We start from the raw sequence: 20,136 nt of genomic DNA, 5'->3' as shown, positions 1-20,136 counted from the left end.
TTTCAGTTCACATAACTAACAGCCTACTGGACAAACCCTTCTTGGATGAATAATAGACGTTGGAAGCAAACATATCCAAAAGAGACTTTTAATTTCTCCCCAGATCCACTCTCCCCTTAGTCTTCTCTCATTTAACGACACTTCCATTTGCCTAGTAGAAGTCTTTCTTGAATCCTTGTTTATTTCATTTGCTGTATATAGTCGATTCTCAAGTCCTGCTGTTTCTACCTTCAAAATATATGTATCTTCTACCTAGATCTCAGTCCTTATAGACCACCCTTAGCAAAACCAGCATCACCTTCTCCCTGAAACATACCCAAAACTTTATATCTGGATTCACTGTTTTCATCACTTTCTTAGCCTTGCCCAGACTTTCCTCCAAGCAAAAGTCAGTATGATATTTTAAAAATAGAATACAGATCATGTTGTTGCTATGCTCAAAACTCTTCAATGACTTTAGAGCTCACTTAGAACACGAACTCACCCCTTGGCAAAGTACATAGGAAAGTGCATGATCTGGTCAGTCTCCTTCTGACCTCATCCCCCCCACTCCTCAGCACTATGTGGAATTTTTCAGTTGCGGTGGTCTTCTTCCTAAAACTATTTAAATTACTATTTTCTCTGCATTTAAGTTCTTTTCTGTGATCTTCTGATAGCTATCTCTTAACTTCATTGAGAACATATTTTAAGTACTGTTTTCTAAAGAAGTCTTTCTAGACCACATAGTGGAAGCGATCCGTCACCAGTTCTTCCCATTCTGCTACCAATGACCCATTTGCAAATGAATAACATTCATCAAGACAAAAGTCATCTATTTAATGTTTTAATTTTCAGTTTCCCCCCTAGAATGTAGGCTCTTTGAGAGCAGGTTCATTGCTCTATTCACATCTCTTAGAATAATGCACCAAAATAATAGTTGCTCAATTTATAGATTGATGCTGTAAGCTGTAGCTAAACAAGGACTGGAATTCATATGTTTGACTTTGTCCTTGGAAGTTTCTAAATGAATGTGTTCCTACAACTGGAATTAAGGAAGAGAGGAAGGAAGAAGGGAAGAGAGAAAGAAAGGAAAGAAGAAAAAGAGAAAAAGAGAAAAAGGGCAAATAATTGAAATTCTTGGTCAATTTTCAGTCTCTCTATTCCTGGCTATGAAACAGCTCAGTTAGAGCAAATTACTCCACAATTATGGGTTGGCTTTCCATTTCTCATTTTATCACACTGGCACTACAGTATCAATCCAGTAGTTTTACATAAAAGACTGGATTTTTATAAATATTTTATGTGTCTAAACATTTGCCACTTTGACCTTCATGTTAGCTATTTCTTTAAGAGTCTTAACCTAAATAATTTTAAATGGACCCATATGGTATATTTGATTAATACTAATGAGTAGGATTGAAATGCAAAAGCTCCCTCTGGTGGTTTCATTTATAGGCGTACAAAAACAGCAATGCAGAATCAAGATCTTGCTCACAGTGGGCCCAGTAGAAGACCATTAATATATTCTTCGGTTTCTCCCTCACCTTCTCTTCCTACTCCTCCTCTTCCCTCTTCTCCTTAATTTAAAATATAACATGATGTTTGGTGGGAGCTAAAAATTAATATATAAATTCACACACACACACACACAAAAAAAAAAAAAACGGGGGAAAAAGATATAACAACTACAATTACTTGAAGTTGATACGACAAGCAAACAGAAAGGACATTGTTGGAGGGGAGGGAGGAGAGGGAAGAGGGAGGGAGGTTTTGGTAAGGGGCAACAATAATCAACCACAATGTATATCGACAAAATAAAATTTAAAAAATAAAATAAAATATAACATGAGCTACCGTGGGAACCTTTATAATGACAGCTAGCAGAAATCCATATGGGCAGGTAACATCTGGAAAATTAAAAAGAAATGGAATAGAAGATAAAGAGAAGCCAATCACCCAAGGCTAGACATTCTGTGCCTCCAAGGAAACATTTTTTAAAAAGACCTACTTTACTGTTTGCTAATGACAGAGCAAACATATCTTCATCCCTTGCAAAGCGGAGACAGTAGTTGCTTTCTCCCTTATTCAACCTTCACATTGCTTTGTTTGCTTTTCCCCAAGAACTGGGCACCTTGTACAGATTTACAGTTCTCCTTATGGATAACCTCTATCCTAAAGGTAGTACTTTATGGAATCTTAATCATTTATAACTTCCTATAAACATTCCTTGTTGTAATGCTAGAATGTTCTAGTGTTTTAGAAGTGGTGTTGTGGTTGTAATTTTTATATCTTTACCATACTTGGCTTCTGGAGTTATTTGTACTTGAACTACTAAGTAGCATGTACATTACTTGGATGATGGTTCCATAGCTTCAGAGCATGATATTCTGTAATCACTAATCTTCACTTATTTTTCCCTTCTATTGATACAAATTTAGTAAAAGTCTGTTCTAATTTTTGTTAGTATATTATCTGAGTTTTCTTTCTCCTTCTGCCTTTGAAAGATTATCTTTCTGACCTTATTTACATTCTGTATACATTTTGCGATTTCCTTCATTTTCGTGGATTTGACTATTGGCTCTATGCAGGTGATTCTATCCACTAACTTGCCTCTTATCTTCAATCCATCATTTAGAAGTGCCTTTGAGAAATTACCTCAAAATTAAATAGCATGTTTTCTTCTGATAGTTTAAAAATAGTTTTTAATAGAATGAAGCATAGCACATTTGACAAAAAACTACCTTGTTTTTAATTTTATTTATTTGTTATTACTTTCAAGCAAATTTGCAGCCTCATTCCTTATGTAATTTCTGTCAATCACTTCTCTATTAACAGCAAGCCTATTAGAGGTGCTGAAGAAAAGCTATCAGTCACCTTTACATAAAGGGTGCTATGACATCTGCCTTTGCCAGTTCCACTGAACTAGATTGCTTAATATTCACTCGTAGTACCTCTGCAGTCTTTGCTTTTCAATTTGTAATATTCTAAATATTTTTTCTTTTCAACTTGTGTTATCAGTAGTAAACATTTTTAAAGTACCATTGCATCCCCGAACTGGCCAGCCACTGAAAAACAAAAGAAAACAAAAGAAAAACACAAAGTACTATTGCAAAAGAAATGGAGGTTCTGTTTATGGGAGTCAAACAAAAATAATTTAAGTTGTTTTTTACAAAGCTTTGTGTAAAAAGCTTTGAATACTTGAGGATATGAATAAGACTGACTGAACAAACAGAGGGAGGCTGTAAAAATGAGTTTATATACTTGTATATAGTGCCAAGATTACAGTGAGAATAGGGAAAATCAGCTCAGTGACCAGAAGTTGTTGAAACAAATACTTGATCAGAGTGGGAGAAGTGATGTGGGTTAGGAGCAGCTAAGAGAGTCATTTCAAGGTGAGATGGGAACTTGAAAATCAGTGGGAAGCCAGAGATGGAACTTAAAGCAGGAATAGATAAGCATTAGAGAGGAAAACAATTTTTTTTCTGAGACACTTCAGACTGATTACAGGGGAGAACGATAGAGTCCAGGGAGGAGAAAATTGTAGTATAAGTCAAAGATGAAAAACTGTCGACATAAGTGTGAAGGTTTTTTTTTAATAGCAGGAAGATACTAGTATTGAAATGTGCCACCCAAATCGGTTCACCTCAGGGGAGCTAAGGTGACAGGCTGATGTCCTGGTAACAGACGGTTTCCCCTTTCCTTTCAGTAAACTGTGAAGTAGAGCTCCCTGATAGCAAGTCAACACATATAAGAACTGTGAAATTTACTTGTATTTATTGGAATCTGTTATTTATGCTTGTATCTCTGGAGACAATCAGAGGCACCTTATGCCCATGGCTAGTGCATTTTCTTCTGTATTTAAAAAAAAATAGCAAAGATGATAATGGTAATAAAGATCTTGGGAGGCTGGTATTTTTCAGCTGTCCATCTGCCTGTGCAGAAAACATGTTCAGTAGCAAATACGGTCTTAGGTCTAACATGGGAGGACATGGTGAGGTAAAATTTCTCTAAACCCATAACTGCAAAGTGGCTGTATTTTCTTGAGTTCCAAGGATGAGAAAACTGAGATTCATAGAAGTTTTTTAACTTGCCTCAAGCCCTGTGGGTAGTCACACTGGATCATGATTGCAGATTTTGTTTGCCGTTCTCTCGCTCCTTTATTTCAAAATGTCCTGTAGTACCTCCAAGCAATCTTATTCCTGACATTTCCACCATCAACTTGTGTCATCTCCCCTTGGTTCTTGTTACTAGGAATTGATGACAGTGAAGATACCTTCCTCCTTTTTCTGAATATTTTAGAACCTTGCTAATATATTTACACCCCACTATCACTATTTTCCAGCCTCAGGGATTGGAAATTCACTTTGAGCCTTTTGACACCTTGGCCTTACACTTCTGTACTACTCCCTTTCAATCATTTGCCAAGCCCTGTTGATTTTACTTCTCTTCTATCTGTAATTCATGAACACTGTCACTCCTGTAGTTTAGAATTAAAATTTTTTTCTGCAGGACTACTTGGGGAGTCTGTTAACAGTTTACCTACCTTTAATAGTTTTCTCTCTCTAGTCCAACTTATACAGTGCTACCAGATGTGTTTGCTAAATGTCAGCTTTGGTATTTCGCTTCTCCATTCAGCAACTATCAGGGGCTTTTGTCTAATAAACAAAATGTCTTAGCCTGGCATTTGATAAAGCCCTCCAAGATCTGTCTCTTCAAACACAATTTCCTTTCACTGTTACCCTTCATGACCCTTTCTTTCCAGACAAACCAAATTTTTATCCATTTTCTGTGTGAGCCTCATGTCTTCTTGCACCTGCCTCTGCATTTCATCATTATTCTTTGTTCTGAGAAGATTATATATCTAATCAGTCCCCATCTCCAAGTGCTAATATCTCTGTTTATCTTCAATCTGCTTTTTTTTTTTCCTTATCTGCTTCTGCCACTGACTTTGGGCTCTAACTTTTCTCCACTGGCTTACTGAATGAGCTTTTTTGTTATCCCTACTTTTACACTGCTGATAATTTTTCTCTTGTGAGATTACTAAGCTATCATTTCCCTGCTTGGAACCTTTACCCTGCTCTCCATTTGCTATAGCAAGTTCTTTGCTTGGTATCCAAGTCCTTTCATGGCATTTTTATGTATTTCCCACCAGTCGTACTTCTTGCTATACCCCTTTTTACACTATGGATATCTTGTTCTGTATGCACATGGTAAGTGGCTGTACACTTCCTGGCAATTCTACTCTCTCCATGAATATTTGCCCCTGCTTTTTCTGACAAACTCTTAGTTCATCCTTTTACCTTCTGTTCAGATATGACCTCCTGAAGCATTTCCTGGAGCACCCCAAATAGAGTTAATCTGTCCATTTTCTGTTTAAGTGTTGCTATGGTAGCGACTCCCATGTAATTCAATAGTTGCTGTAGTCATGGTATTTTACATGCATGACTTTTATCTCAACTATGTGCATGGGGCCACCTTAGATCTCTAGAATCTAATAAATATTTATGTTTAATTTGGTTGATTGAAATAAACCTTGACATATCCAGGCCTAACGGATGCTCAGAATCTCATCCCAATGGAGTAGTCTTTCCCGATATCCTTCTTATTCATCCCAACTGGAAAGGATCCCATCTTCCTCTGACATCCAGAGCACATTGTCAATCCTACTTTTTTGACACACAAAACTTCCATTTTGATGATTGGGAGGATTTTTTTTTTCCTTCTATATTGTAAGCTCTGTTAGGGGAAAACTTATTCATCTTTCATCTCATAGCACTTCTTACATGTCCTTTGCAAATATTAGAAGCAAAATAAATATGGGTAGAATAAATGAATGGACACTTAAATCCTTTAATACTCATTGCATGGAAAATCAAAGAAATTGATAATTTTAAGGAAACATTGGAATAATTTATTCTAAATTCATTTTACATATCAGGAAATCAAGTTCAAGAGGTTCTGTCTTATTTTCAAGGTCTCAGAACTAAGGAAGGAAAGGTTAGGATAAGAACCAAAGTCTCCTCATTTTAAGGCAACAATTTTATATATTTTTAATTATACTAATCTGCCTCTTCGAGTACATAAGGTATCAGTTAATCTTTTTTCATGCCTTACATGGTAAATTATTACTTATTTTTTTAAGTTATAATTATGTAAATTATACAGAGGTCTCTTCTAGATAAGTATTTAAAAGAAAACAATACATTTTCAACTTTGATAAATTATCCTTTTTAAGAAAACTATCATAACCCCCTGGAAATCACACCAGCTTTATGAAAAAGATACAAAACTACCATAAAACAAGATTTTTGCATTAAACATAGCCATTGTCATTTCTAAGAAAGGACCTTACGAAGAAAACTGTAAAGAGGTTTGCTTTTGCCCCAAGAACTCATTTAGAAAAGGACCACATATTCAATAGCAAATTGTTTCATATTAACATTAGTACAAGTTTGTGATTAGTCAGGCATATAAATGTAGCCATAAATAATACCTATTTTAGTTAGGTAGTCTTATTTACACAAGCAGTTTATTAATACAAAGGAACTTTCAAAAGTTCATGGAAAAATAGAATTGAAAGATACTACAAATGAACTTTTTGAAGTATCCTTGTACAGTTCTTTGATTTTGCATATTTTGCAGATGTGTACAGCAAACTATATAAATGTGCATGGCATCAATCTATCATGTCTGCCATTTTATACAGATAATTTGATTTCCTCTGCTTGAAAAATTGACAAACATTATATGTGTTAAAGGTAAACATTGAGGTATAAGCAAAATCTTGTAATTTTTTCGGCCCCTCAGAAAAACTGGAGCATGGTTTCTAACTGTCTTTTAATGTTTTATATTTGAAAGGTAAATAAGATTTGCGGCCATCCAGTAAGAGCACCCACACAAAGCCCTCGTTGTTCTTTTGATCCGAGCAAAGAGAAGCATGGAATGAAGATCTCTACGAGAAATGGTGAAGAGACACTTGCCAACAGAAGAAAGTAAGACATTTGTTTTACAACCAGAAAGAGAAAAGAAAGTAAGCCATTAATTTTACAACAGAATAGACCGTATTCAATTAAGTAGAAGTAAATACACTGTGGAAGAAAAAAAATACGTCAAAATTCATTAACTTTAAAATTCAGTGGCTCTACCTGTTCCATTAATTTGAAAGATAGTTTCAACTTGTAAGACCAGTGACACTTTCTGTGATAATGGAAATTTTCTATAATATAGTATGGCAGGCTCTGTAAACATGTAACCACTGACATTTAAAATGTGGTCTGTGTGACTGAGGATTTAATTTTTAATTTATCTTATTTTAGTTAATTTTAATCTAAATTCCACATATGACTAGTAGCTTGGACGGTACAAGACAGAAAAAGAATGCATTTTCTTAATGTGATAAGCATTACTGAACGTTTAGCATCTGTTAAAAAAAGAGGTTTCCATACCTTTTTCCTAAAATGCTGAAAATGGCTGTGTATTGATGCAAAGTGATAAACAATGAGTAGAGCTTGCTTATATAACTCACATTTCTGCCACTATACCCATCATTATTTCACGTATTAAATTAAAGCTCTCATTAGTGTCCTTTTGTTTGATCCTTGGTGTTGAAACTAAAACACTCTTAAATCTGGAGGAAACATTTATTTTTGTGTTTAGTTAACTGGTGTTATGTCCTGACAAATACAAGATTATCAATCAGTGTTTTTGGAATTGAACTGAAATTTAGAATTTTGTGTTCACTTATTAATTCAAATAATTATTTCTAATAATACCTTATGAAGAACTCAGCATTTTACATAATTTTACTCTCTATAGTCTAAAATGTTTCTTTACATTTTGAAATAGCATACCTAATTGCCTCATTCTGTCCTTAGATGAGCTATAAGCATGGGATAAAGATCTGGGCTATTACTGGCTATTGGCTCCAGCTAAAAAGAATTAGACTTTTGTTTTCATATAAAGTTCTTTTTATTTTTAAACACCTCTATTGATCCAGAGTCATTTTTTGCTTTTGAGAAATAATTATTGCATTTGAGAAATTATTAATTAATTATTAATAAAATGTTAATAAATTAATAATTTTTAAAATAAATTAACAAATTATTAATAATTTAGTAATTAATTATTTTATCTAGGGTTGTTCTTCTAATAAAACCTAGCTAAGGAAGATCTTAAGTTCTTAAAGGTCATGTATATTTCACCACTAAACAACCCAGTTGTTGGAAAACGAAAATAAAACCTAACATAAGCACTTTCAGTATCTGTTCACTCAACATTAAGTCAGTGCAGGTGAAATGTTACAAAATGGCTCAGGAACAATGAGGGGCTCATATGAGTAGAAAGTTTTAAAATTATCTATCCTGGCCATTTAATATCCCTGACCAGCCAGCCACCATTAGCCATTGCCCATGAATCAGGGTGGGTCCATCACAGGGCAATCGTATTGCACACAAAGTGAACAAACAGAAAGACTTCACTTGAGCCCACTTAAACATTTCATTTTTACATTATTTTTTTATTGCCACTCCTGAGCAGGGCTTAATTGCCATGACAGTATATTTCTGCTTGTTGCCTATATATTGTGCAGATTTATCTGTAAAACAGACCTGAATTTTTTAAAAAATCCCTTACAACTGATAACTCTCCATGAGATCATAAATTTCCATTGAAGTATGTGAGCTATGTTGCAGGAGTAGGTGCCAACTGAGTCTGGGCTACCTTTTCATGCATCTTACTTGTGTTTTCTCTACCCACTTGAGCCTGATTTCCAATAGATCATGACCACTTGATGATATATTATTTCTATACAAGCCTAATCTTATAGCCTGACAGATCAGATAGGACTTAATTAATGATGGGCATCTTGGGTTGCACAGTCACTTGCTAGCTCATGATCAAGTGTATAGTTTCTACTAGGGTTCAATTGCAAACCAACTAAACAACTAACCAACCAACCAAACCAACTAAGAAACTTCAGGTGCCATTAAATGGGTGAAATGGGTCTTCGAGACTGAACATCACAGTAGCTTGCAAAAGAGCAAGCTACAGAGTCTTTTCTTTCTCACACAGAATCTCTTTTGGCTACTCTTGTAAATTGGTTAGATCAATGCACCCAAGTGTATTTGCTGTAATATCCAAAGTAATCCAAAAAACACTTCCTGAGTGTTAGGTCATGTTAAGTGCAGATATTTACCCTTTATGCTAGAAGACTATACCAATAAGATTTCGTCCACATTTAGAAACCCCACTGAGTGGCAGCCCCTCCCACCACCAGAGCAGGAGGCAAGTGAGTGTATCGTAACCAGGGGCCCAGCCAGAAACCATGCGCAGCTCCTCCTACCACCTCTGCAGGAGGTAAATGAGCATCCCACTACTGAAGAATGCCACAAACACAGTTTCCATGCAGGTGGTCCACCGCAGCCACTGCCACAGCTACCACTGCCACAGGAATGGTTCACCACCATGGTAGCAGCCAAGACCACCTTGCAGACAGCCCACTGACACTCAACTACACTGACACAAGGAGAGCCACCGGCAGAGCCCCACCGGCAGAGCCTACAAATAAAGGAGGAAGTCTTTCTTCTCAATGTCCACTTGGGAGTAATAGAAGAAACTACTCCTCTACCAGATGACCAGACATCAATGAATAGATACTAGGAATACAAATAAAGAAGAAAACATGACACCACCAAAGGAGTACAGCAATTCTTAAGTATCAGCCCCCATAGAGCAGGAAACCCTTGAAATATCTGAAAAAAAATTCCAAGCAATGATCTTAAGAAAACTCAAAGAGATGAAAGAAGACTCAATTAGTGAACACAATGAAATGATAAAAAATCCAGGATATGAAGGAGGAAATTTATAAAGAGATTAATACATTAAAGATAATGTAGCAGAACTCCTGGAACTGAAGAATTCATTCAATGAAATAAAAAGCAAAACTGAGGGCTTAAGCAGCAGGCTAAGAAGAATTTCAGATCCTGAAGATGGTCTTTTTGAAATAACCCAGGTAGACAGAAAAAAAAGGAAAAAATAATTTTTAAAAAATGAAGAAAATCTAAGAGAGCTAGCAGACAACCTGAAGTACACAAACATCCAAATCATGGGTATTACAGAAAGGGAGGAGAAATGAGAAGACATTGAAAACCTATTCAATGAAATAATGACAGAATATTCTCTAGGTATAGGGAGAGACCATCAGATCCAGGAAGCCCAAAGGTCCCCAAACAGATCCAATGCAAAAAGATCCTCTCCAAGGCACATTATAGTCAAACAGGCAAAGCTCAAAGACAAAGAGAGAATTCTAAAAGCAGCAAGAGAAAAACGCTAAGTCACCTATAAGGAAGCCACCATCAGACTAACAGCAGACTTCTCAACTGAAACTCTGCAGGACAAAAGAAAATGGAATGATATATACAAAATACTAAAAGAAAATAATTGCCAGCCAAAAATGCCATACCCAGCAAGGCTATGCTTCAGGAATGAGGGAGAGATAGTGTATTTCCTAGGCAAACAAAAACTGTGGGAGTTCATTACCATATAACCAATACTGCAAGAGTTTTTCATGGAAGTCCTGCATCTGGAATCCAAAAAACAATAATCACTATTATGGATATGCAAGAAAGAATAAAACCTGCTGTTATAACAAAAATGCAAATGAAAAAGATAAAGAAAACAAATCATACCACCTCAAAAAACCAACAAACATTGAAGATCAATAATAAAAGAGGAAAGAAAGGTAAAAAAGGATATTTAAAACATCTAAACAAAAAGCAATAAAATGCCATGAATAAAACAATACCTGTCAATAATAACCCTAAATGCAAATGGATCAAACTCCACATTCAAAAGACACACACTGACTGATTGGACTAAAACACTAGACCCAACTATACACTGTCTTCAAGTGACCCTCCTTACCTGAAAAGACATACACAGACTAAAAGTGAAAGGATGGGAAAAGATATACCATGCAAATGGAAATTAAAAACAAGCAGGAGTAGCTATTCTTATACTGGGTAAAATAGATGTTTAACCAAAAACCATAAAAAGAGACAAAGAAGGCCACTATGAAATGATAAAGGGATCTATCCAGGAATAAGACATAACAATCATAAATATGTATGCACCCAATACGGTAGCATCCAGATATGTAAAGCAAACACTATTAGAGCTATAGAAAGAGACAGATCCCAATATGATAGTAACTAAACACCCCTCTCTCATCATTGGATGAATTTTCTAGGCAGGAAATCAACATAGAAACACAGGATTTAAACCACACCTTAGACCAATTTGAAATGGCAGATATCTACGGAACAGTTTATCCAACAACTACAGAATATACATTCTTCAGCACATGGAACATTCTCCAGGATAGGCCACAAATTAGGTCACAAATCAAACAAATTTTTAAAAATTGAAATATTTTCAAGGATCTTTTCAGACCACAACAGATTAAACCTAGAAATTAATTACAAGTGAAACTCTGGAAACTATACAAATACGTGGAAACTAAACAACAGGCTCTGGAAGGACTCATGGATCCAAGAGGAAATTAAACAGGAAATCAAAAAATTTCTTAAATTAATGAAAATAAAGACACATCATAACAGAACCTGTGTGATATGCAAAAGCAGTACTAAGAGGGAAGTTTATTGCAATAAATGCTTACATCAAAAGAATAGAAAGATTCAAATAAACAATCCAATATTACACCTCAAAGAACTAGAAAAGGAAGGACAATCCAATCCTAAAAGTAGTACACAGAAAGAAATAATTAAGATCAGAGTAGAACTAAATGAAATAGAGACCCCAAAAATGATTCAAAAGATCAAGGAAACAAAAAGTTGGTTTTCTGAGAAGATAAACAAAATAGAAAAACCATCAGTTAAACTAACAAACAAACAAACAACAAAAAAAGAAGACCCAAATAATAACAATCAGAAAGGAAAAAGGAGACATTACAACTGATATCACAGAAATACAAAGAATCATTAGAGACTATTATAAACAACTCTTTACCAACATATATGAAAACCTGGAGGAAATGGATGCATTTCTGAACACATACAAACTACCAAGACTGAACCAAGAAGAAACAGAAAACTTGAACACACCAATAACAAGCAGTGAGATTGATGCAGTAATCAGCTGTCTCCCAACAAAGAAAAACCCATGACCAGATGACTTTTCTGCTGAATTCTATCAAAAATTTAAAGAGGTATTAATATCAATTCTCCTCACACTATAACAAAATATTGAAACAGAGGCCAATCTACCAAACTCATTCTATGAGGCGGGCATCAAATGATACTAAAACCAGACAGAGATACAAGAAAAAAAGAGAATTACAGGTGAATATCCTTGATGAACAATGCAAGGATGGTTCAACATATGCAAGCCAATGAATGTGATACACCATATCAACATAATGAAGGACAAAAAAACCTATGATTATCTCAGTAGACACAGGAAAAGCATTCAACAAACTTCAACATCCCTTCATGATGAAGGCTTTCAGAAAATTAGGTATAGAAGGAAAATATTTCAACGTAATAAAAGCCATATATGACAAAACCACCACCACCATCATCCTGAATAGGAACATGGCAAAGATGCCTACTCTCACTACTCCTACTTAACATATTATTGGAAGTTCTAGAAAGAGCAATCAGACAAGAGAAATAAATGAAGAGCATCCAGATTGGAAATGATGAAGTCAAACACTCCCTTTTTGCAGATGGCATGATCTTATACATGGAAAAACCTAAAATATTCTACAAAAACAAAAATAAACAAACCCCAAAAAGCAAATCCTCTTAAAGCTGATTAACAGTTTCAGTAAGGTTGCAGGATACAAAATCAAACCTGAAAATCAGTAGTGTTTTTATACTTCAATAACAAACTAGCAGAAAAAGAAAAAGAAAGCAAGCCCTTTTACAATAGTCACCCCCCACACAAAACAAAACACCAATAAAACCTAGGAATCAATTTAACTAAGGAGGTGAAAGATCTCAACAATGAGAACTACAAAACAGTACTGAAGGAAATTAAAGAGGACACATAAAGGTGGGAAGACATTCCATGCTCTTGGATTGGAAGAATTAACATTATGATAATGTCCATACTACCTGAAGCTATCTACAGATTCAATGCAATCCCATTCAAAAATAACAGTGACATTCTTCACAAAAATAGAAAATAACAATCCTAACATTCATATGGAAAAATGAAAAACTCCAAATAGCCAAAGCAATCCTGAGTAAAAAATATAAAGCCAGAGGCATAACACTACCTGACTTCAAATTGTGCTACAAAGCTATAGTAACCAAAACAGTGTGGTACTGACATTAAAACAGACACTTGGATGAATAGAACAGAATGGAGAACCTGGAAATCAACCCACGCACTTACAGCCAACTGATCTTTGACAAAGGCAACAAGAATGTATTGGGGAAAAGACTGCCTCTTCAATATATGGTGCTGGGAAAATCGGACATCTATATGCAGAAGAATGAAACTAGACCTGTACCTCTTGCCATATACCAGAATCGCCTCAGAATGGATTAAAGATTTAAGTATAAGATCCAAAACCATAAAACTACTAAAAGAAAACATAGGGGAAGCACTTCAGGATGAAGGACTAGGCAAAATCTTTATGAATAAGACTCCAGAAGCACAAGAAACAAAAGAACAAAATAAACAAATGGGATTATATCAAACTAAAAGGCTTTGCACGACAAAGGAAACAATCAAAAGAGTGGAAAGACAACCTACGGAATGGGGGAAATATTTGCAAACTGTACATCTGACAAGGGGTTGATATCCATTATACATAAGGAACTCAAGCAACTTTATAGTTAAAAAAAAAAAAATCCAAATTAAGAAATGGGGAAAGGAGCTGAATAGACACTTTTCAAAGGAAGAAATACAAATGGCCAAGATGTATATGAAAAATGCTCAACATCACTAATCATCAGGGAAATTCAAATGAAAACCACACTGAAGAGGGAAATGAACACAATGTGGGTCTGTGGACTCACAGGCCCAATGCGAAACAAACTAAGCCTAAAACTCCATTTTCATTTGCTCTCTATAAACCTGTACTTAGACTGATAGTATTCTGGGTCTTTGGGATAAAAGTCCACTGAGATGTAGTGTCTAATAAATTCCTGGGAAGCAAAATGGCCACAGGTCCTTGTAGGAAATGGGTGGAGTAAGATTCATACTAATGTCATTGTTGTGCTGATTAAAGTCTAGGTTCTCACTTGAGAGAACCCAAACTTTACTAGAGGTACTTTGAAGCTGTGAACTAGGAACCAGGTGAGAGACTGTGAATTCCTTTTGTGGCAAACAATGTGATTTTTAAAAATATCTTTAATTTTTAAGTATTTTTTCTTGTTCTTTTTTTCCCTTTAAATAAATATCCAACTCTTGTTTAATGAATGAGCTATTTTTTTTTTATCACTCTAACAATCTTAACTATAGGTTTTAAAAATTGTATTTTTTCCTATAATTTTTTTCTAGTTTCTATGAGTTCCCTTTTCTGTGTCAGCTGGGTTTCCTACTTGATGCCCTTTTAAAAATAATTTATCCATTTGTAGGAGTTTCTTTTCTTTTTCTACATATTACTGTCAGTTTTAGACTTTGTAACCATTTTCTATCTAAGATAAGATAACAGTTGACTTAAATGTAAATAAAAGTTAAGTAATGAGTAACTTAGTCAAAGATCATTGTTAAACAGAAATTCTTAACTTTGATATTGAGTATATAAAATTTTATTTTCTTGTTTAAAAAAATTTCTTTTCTGCACCAATTCAGAAATATATTCTGCTATTCCTTTTTCTACTAGCACTATAATGTTGTTTCTATCAATGTTTTTAATATGCAGAGAATTTATCTTTACATGTGTTACAAGGTAAGGTTCAAGTTTAAATTTCCCAAATTCTGAGACAGTTTTCCCAATACTCTATAAAACAATCCATCCTTTCCTCACTGATTTTTTTTTTTTTCACCTCATACTCATTCCGAGTTCCCATACATAAAACTTCTATACGCAGTGTACTGGTCTATTACCTGTCAATAAACCAATAGTTGCTCTCTGCTGTTATTTAGTTATTTTTTATTATGATGATTGCTTTTGCTTTGAAAGATTTTGCTTATTTTTGTAAGGTAAATTATTTTATTTACTCTCATTTCTCAAAATTCCATTAGATATTTGTGGAATGCATTTTTCCAAATATATTTTATAATCTTTTTATTGGGTTTTGATTGCAGTTACATTGAATACATAAATTGATGTGGGCAAACATATGAAGATAATGCTCTATGTGGTTACTTTTCTGAACGCTATTTCCAATGGTTTGTTTGTTGATAGGATTAGGCTTTCTCTGCAGATGATCGTAGTGTGCACTGGGTTAGCCATTCTGACAAGAAGCTTGCTGCAACTGGTAAAACTCATATGCCCTATGTACTACAATCTAACTTCTTAGGATGTATCCCAGAAAAACTCTTGCTCATATCCACAGGAAGAATTTTTGAATGTTTGTGAGTTAGAAGCAAACTATATGTCCATAACTAGGAAAAAAGGAAAAGTAAAATGTAAGACTGAAACATTGAAGCAGTCAGCAGCAATGAACATATTTTCATACAGGAAAAACTATCATTTTGATAACAGATAAAAAAGCATTAAATAAATGAGAACACTAACACAATACTATTTATATAAATTAAAAACACATAAATAAATAGAATCAGTATATATTTTTCAAGGTTAGGTTTTTAGATTGTTTGTGGTGCTGTGACTGAATACCTGAGACTTGGTGATTTATAAAGAACAGAAATTTATTTCTTACAGTTCTGGAGGCTGGGAAGTCCAGGGTCAAGGGACTCCCATCTAGTGAAGGCCTTCTTGCAGCATGATCTCATGGTGAAGGCTGGAGGGGAAGAGAGCATGTGCAAGAGAGCAAGTGGGGGCTGAAGTTGCCTTTATAACAAACCCACTCGCAAGATAACTAACCTACTCCCACAGTAACAACATTGATCCATTCATGAGGCAGAGACCTGTGACCTAATCACCTCTTTTAGGACCTATCTCTAGACACTGTTGCATAGGGGTTTACATTTCCAACACATCCGTTCAAACTATGACAGATAGGATATAGCAAAGTACATATATTAAATAATTAGAATGGGTATTTATAGAAAGACAGGAAAGGGGATGAGGGATGGAGAAATAAATTAATGTGAAATAAAAAAGGGTAGGGTTCTCAAGGATAAATTATGATAGTATGGCAGGAATGGAGGAGTGTGCTTAACTCAACTTTCTGTACCTGAGAAAGTATAGGTATGTTTGTGTACACATACATATTAACACATACACACTATTATTTTAAATTTTTGATGACAAATGTTTTTATAAATCATATTTCCCTAGTTAAAAAGTAGTTAAAACTCTCTCAGTAAAAATTTTCATGAGAGCCGATGATACTCAATTTTTCAATTTTTTAAAAAATTTTTTGTCATTTCATATGCTAAGTGTAGATCATTTCTCACTATAGTGTATGGTAGATATGGCAACTATTCAGATAGAGACAAAACATAATTGGTCAAGAACAGTTGTTGAGTTGTTTGAAATTTCTACTGTAACTCATTAATTAAAACAAAAGGAAAGTTTATTATAAAAGAAGAAAAGAAAAAAATGAATTTCCAAATGACCCATCCAAAATATTAACAAAACTCCTGTTTTGTGTAATTCACGAAAAAGTGAAGAATAAATTAATGTTTCCTGATGTTAGTTTTTATAATTATTATCACATCCATGATGGTTATTCTTAGATATTCTTTCTTTCTTTAATTTAGGCAATTCCCATGAGATTACCTATAGTAGAAACTACTTCCTATAAATTTAAACCTAGTCAAAACTATTAAAAGAAAGCTATGGAACAAAATAATTTAGCAGTTTTGATAGCTCAATATATTTTCTGTAGTGGCTGAGAAAAATAGAAATTGTAAAGTTCATTAGTGGCTTTGCCATATAAATGAAGATAAAACTATTCTACATTTGTTAAATATTTTAAATGCATTTTACATGTAAATAATTCATAGTCTTTTAAAATCTTTTATAATAATATTATATTGTCATAATTTACTTTCAATTTAGTATGTTATATAAATTTTGTTGTTTAAAATTATATTAGAGTTATGGAATCTTTTCTTAAAAAAATTATTTCAAGTCTTTGTGACAGGAGAAGAGTTTAATTTATATAGCCTTCCAGTTATCAAACAATTCTTTTGAGATTATGCTAATATAATTGTAGGAGAGGGAAAAAAGGCTTCCCTCCGTCTTCCTATGTTCTTTGGCTGGGGTGCTGCCATGGGCTGAATGTCACCCCAAAAGTTAATCCTCACTGTAACTGTTGAGGGTAGAAAATCCTATTATGGTAATTGAAAGGTGGGGCCTTAAAGAGGTGATTAGATTGTAGGACCATGCCATAGTGAATGGATTAAACATGGTGTTCGGGGACATGGTTTGGAGGGCTTTAAAAGGAGTGCACGAAGAGTCTGTCTGTCTCTGCTTTGCCATCAGTGTCATACCCTGCCTTCACTGAAGTCACCACCAAACAAAGCCTGCACCAGATGTATTCTCTGGACTTTGGACGTCCAGCCTCTGAAACTGGAGCAATAATTTTTTTTTTTTTAAATAAATCACCCAGTTTCAAGTATTTTTTTTATAAGCAATGGAAATGGACTAATACAGAGGCAGATTAACAGGAGAAAAACCATTTTCATTACGAATGTAGGCATGGGAGTCCCACAAAAACATGAGACTCAAAGAAGAGTCAGGTGATTGAAGTTTATATAGCATCCTAAGCAATGGAAAGAAATAGGGGCTAGGAGCTTCTTAGGGGTGGTGGAGACAAATTGTGGGAAGGTGAAGGGAAGAAATGTATAGGAATCAAGGTTTCCTTGTTATGCAGGTAAAAGCTGGTCCAATGATAGAGGTTGTCTAGAGCAGCTTTCTTCCTGGAATAGGTGCCTTTACTAATGAAAGTTTCTTTCATAGATATAAATTGCTTTTATAAAAAGGCAGCTTTTCAGAACTATTCCTTTGTATGCAGTTTCTAAAAATAACTAGCTCGAAGTATGCCACAGTATATATTTTGGGGTAGCATATTCTGGTCTCCCACAGACATATTTTGGAGTGGTGTATCCTGAGCCCTAATATAATTATTGTTGACTTATAGATAATTTGGCCAGCTACCTTTTTTATCTTGTGGCTGGCCAACAGTACTTACTAAGTGATGATTAATAAGTCTTTGTTTTATAGTTGGAATGTTTATTCTCTTAATGGTTATGGTAGACATCACAATATACCTTTTTATTTTTACTATCTACTTTAATTTAGAACTTTCGCTGCCTTACCGAAGAATATAAGAAACTTAGAACAGTTTTACTTTATTACTCTCCTTTCATCTTTTGGGCTATTTCTGTTCACAAATATCTTACTTCTACCAACAGTTCCACAACTTCCAAGACATCATTGCTATTCTTATTTTCAGATAGTTAATATTTACTTATAATTATTCAAATACTTTTTCTTTCTGTTGCTCTTTTTTTCTGTGTCATGTGTCCATTTAGAATCATTTTTCTTTAGCTTTACTATATTTTTCATTGATTATTACTAGTGATGAATTCTTTCAGCTTTTGTTTGTCTGTATACATCTTCATTTTTGAAGAATATTTTCACTAGGTCTAGACTTTTAGACTGTTGCCAGCTATCATTTTTAAAACTATAAATGTCCAGGCCATAATTAGGTTCATGATATGACACTGCATGTGAGTAGTATGGAAAGTTTAGTGGAACAAATTTAATATTAGAGACAACCAAGGTAACGGAGGCTACTGTCTCCCTACTCACATCCTATTTACCTGGCCATTTTATCTGCCTACTGGCTGCTTATAATTCTCAGCTGCCCTATTCTCTGGGGAATTGCCTTCAACAAATAGGAGCCGTATTCCTTATCTACTGCGATCTAACAAATCATTCCAAGACTTAGTGGCTTAGAACAACAATAAGCATTTATTACGCAGTTTTGTGTGAGTCAGGAATTTGGAAGCTGACGAGCTGTGGGGTTTTGGCTCAGGGTCCCGAGGGAGATTGCTGTCAAGAAGTCAGCTGAGCTGCAGTTATCTGAAGGTTTAGGTGGGACTGGAGTATCATTGGCTCCCAAGATGGATCACTCAACTGGCTGTTGGCAAGAGGCCTTGGTTTCTTGTCGTGATGACCTCTCCATGGGGCTGGCCAAGTGCTCTCACAACATGTGGCTGTCTTTTCTCAGGGCAAGGAATCTAAGAGAAAGCAAGGTGGAGTATGCAGTCTTACATGATCTAGCCCCAGATATCATTGCATACTATCATTTCTGTAACCTTCCATAGGTTGCACAGGTCAGCTGTCTTCAGTATAGACTTCACAGAGGCATGAAGGAGAAGATAGTGGTGGTCATCTCAGAGACTGGTTATCCTCATTTCATCCACCTGGGGAAGGGAGTTAGACTCAGACTGCCTCACCTATTTGACAACAGTTCACAAGCAATAACTGACTAACAGGAGGTATAAGAGGTTTGCACCTGGCATCAAGGTGGTGGGACCAAATATGTGGGAAATTTATGCTTCAATGCTCCCTATGGTATATGGCTAAGGCTGAACCCAAATCCCCACATAACTCCTTCCTTCCTACCCTATTCTCCTTCCTTACTTCCTTTCTCTTAAGAGCATTTCATCAGTGAATCATCTGTGTCCAAATTTCTGTCTCAGGCACTGCTTCTAGAGAATCTGACCTAGCGATGTCTGAATTTGAAGAAGTATCTAGAATAAATGCAGAATGAGTGTAAACTAAGGTGTAATTATGGTATTCAGTCCTAAATATAGATATTTCTCTTAACATTCCCAAATTTCTAACCATTTTTTGTGTTTTTCTCCCTCTTCGTCCTCTATATTTATTTCATAGAGAACATTTCTGTCGAATACATTGAATTTTTCCTTGTTCTAATTCTAACATTTGAAGAAGGAAAATTTACTTATTAAAATATGTCCCAGGATAAGACTATGTAAGTCTTCTTTTAGCTTGGGAAGAAGGGAACTAAACCAGAGTAG

General features: G+C 34.9%; 1 protein-coding gene across 1 annotated transcript in view; it reads left to right on the top strand.

Annotated features, from left to right (window-relative positions):
* The window catches only part of GPC5 (glypican 5), a 729,429-nt gene that overhangs the window by 300,260 nt on the left and 409,033 nt on the right, over positions 1-20,136 (top strand). The window contains exon 4 of the mRNA XM_063101519.1: positions 6,838-6,971. Within this exon, the coding sequence (XP_062957589.1) occupies positions 6,838-6,971 (134 nt within the window). The remainder of the gene's footprint in view (positions 1-6,837; positions 6,972-20,136) is intronic.

The sequence above is a fragment of the Cynocephalus volans genome, chromosome 7 (genome assembly GCF_027409185.1).
Source record: "Cynocephalus volans isolate mCynVol1 chromosome 7, mCynVol1.pri, whole genome shotgun sequence".
NCBI lineage: Eukaryota > Metazoa > Chordata > Mammalia > Dermoptera > Cynocephalidae > Cynocephalus > Cynocephalus volans.
The sequence above is the reverse complement of the archived record's forward strand: the minus strand, read 5'-3'. Positions and strand labels throughout refer to the sequence as shown.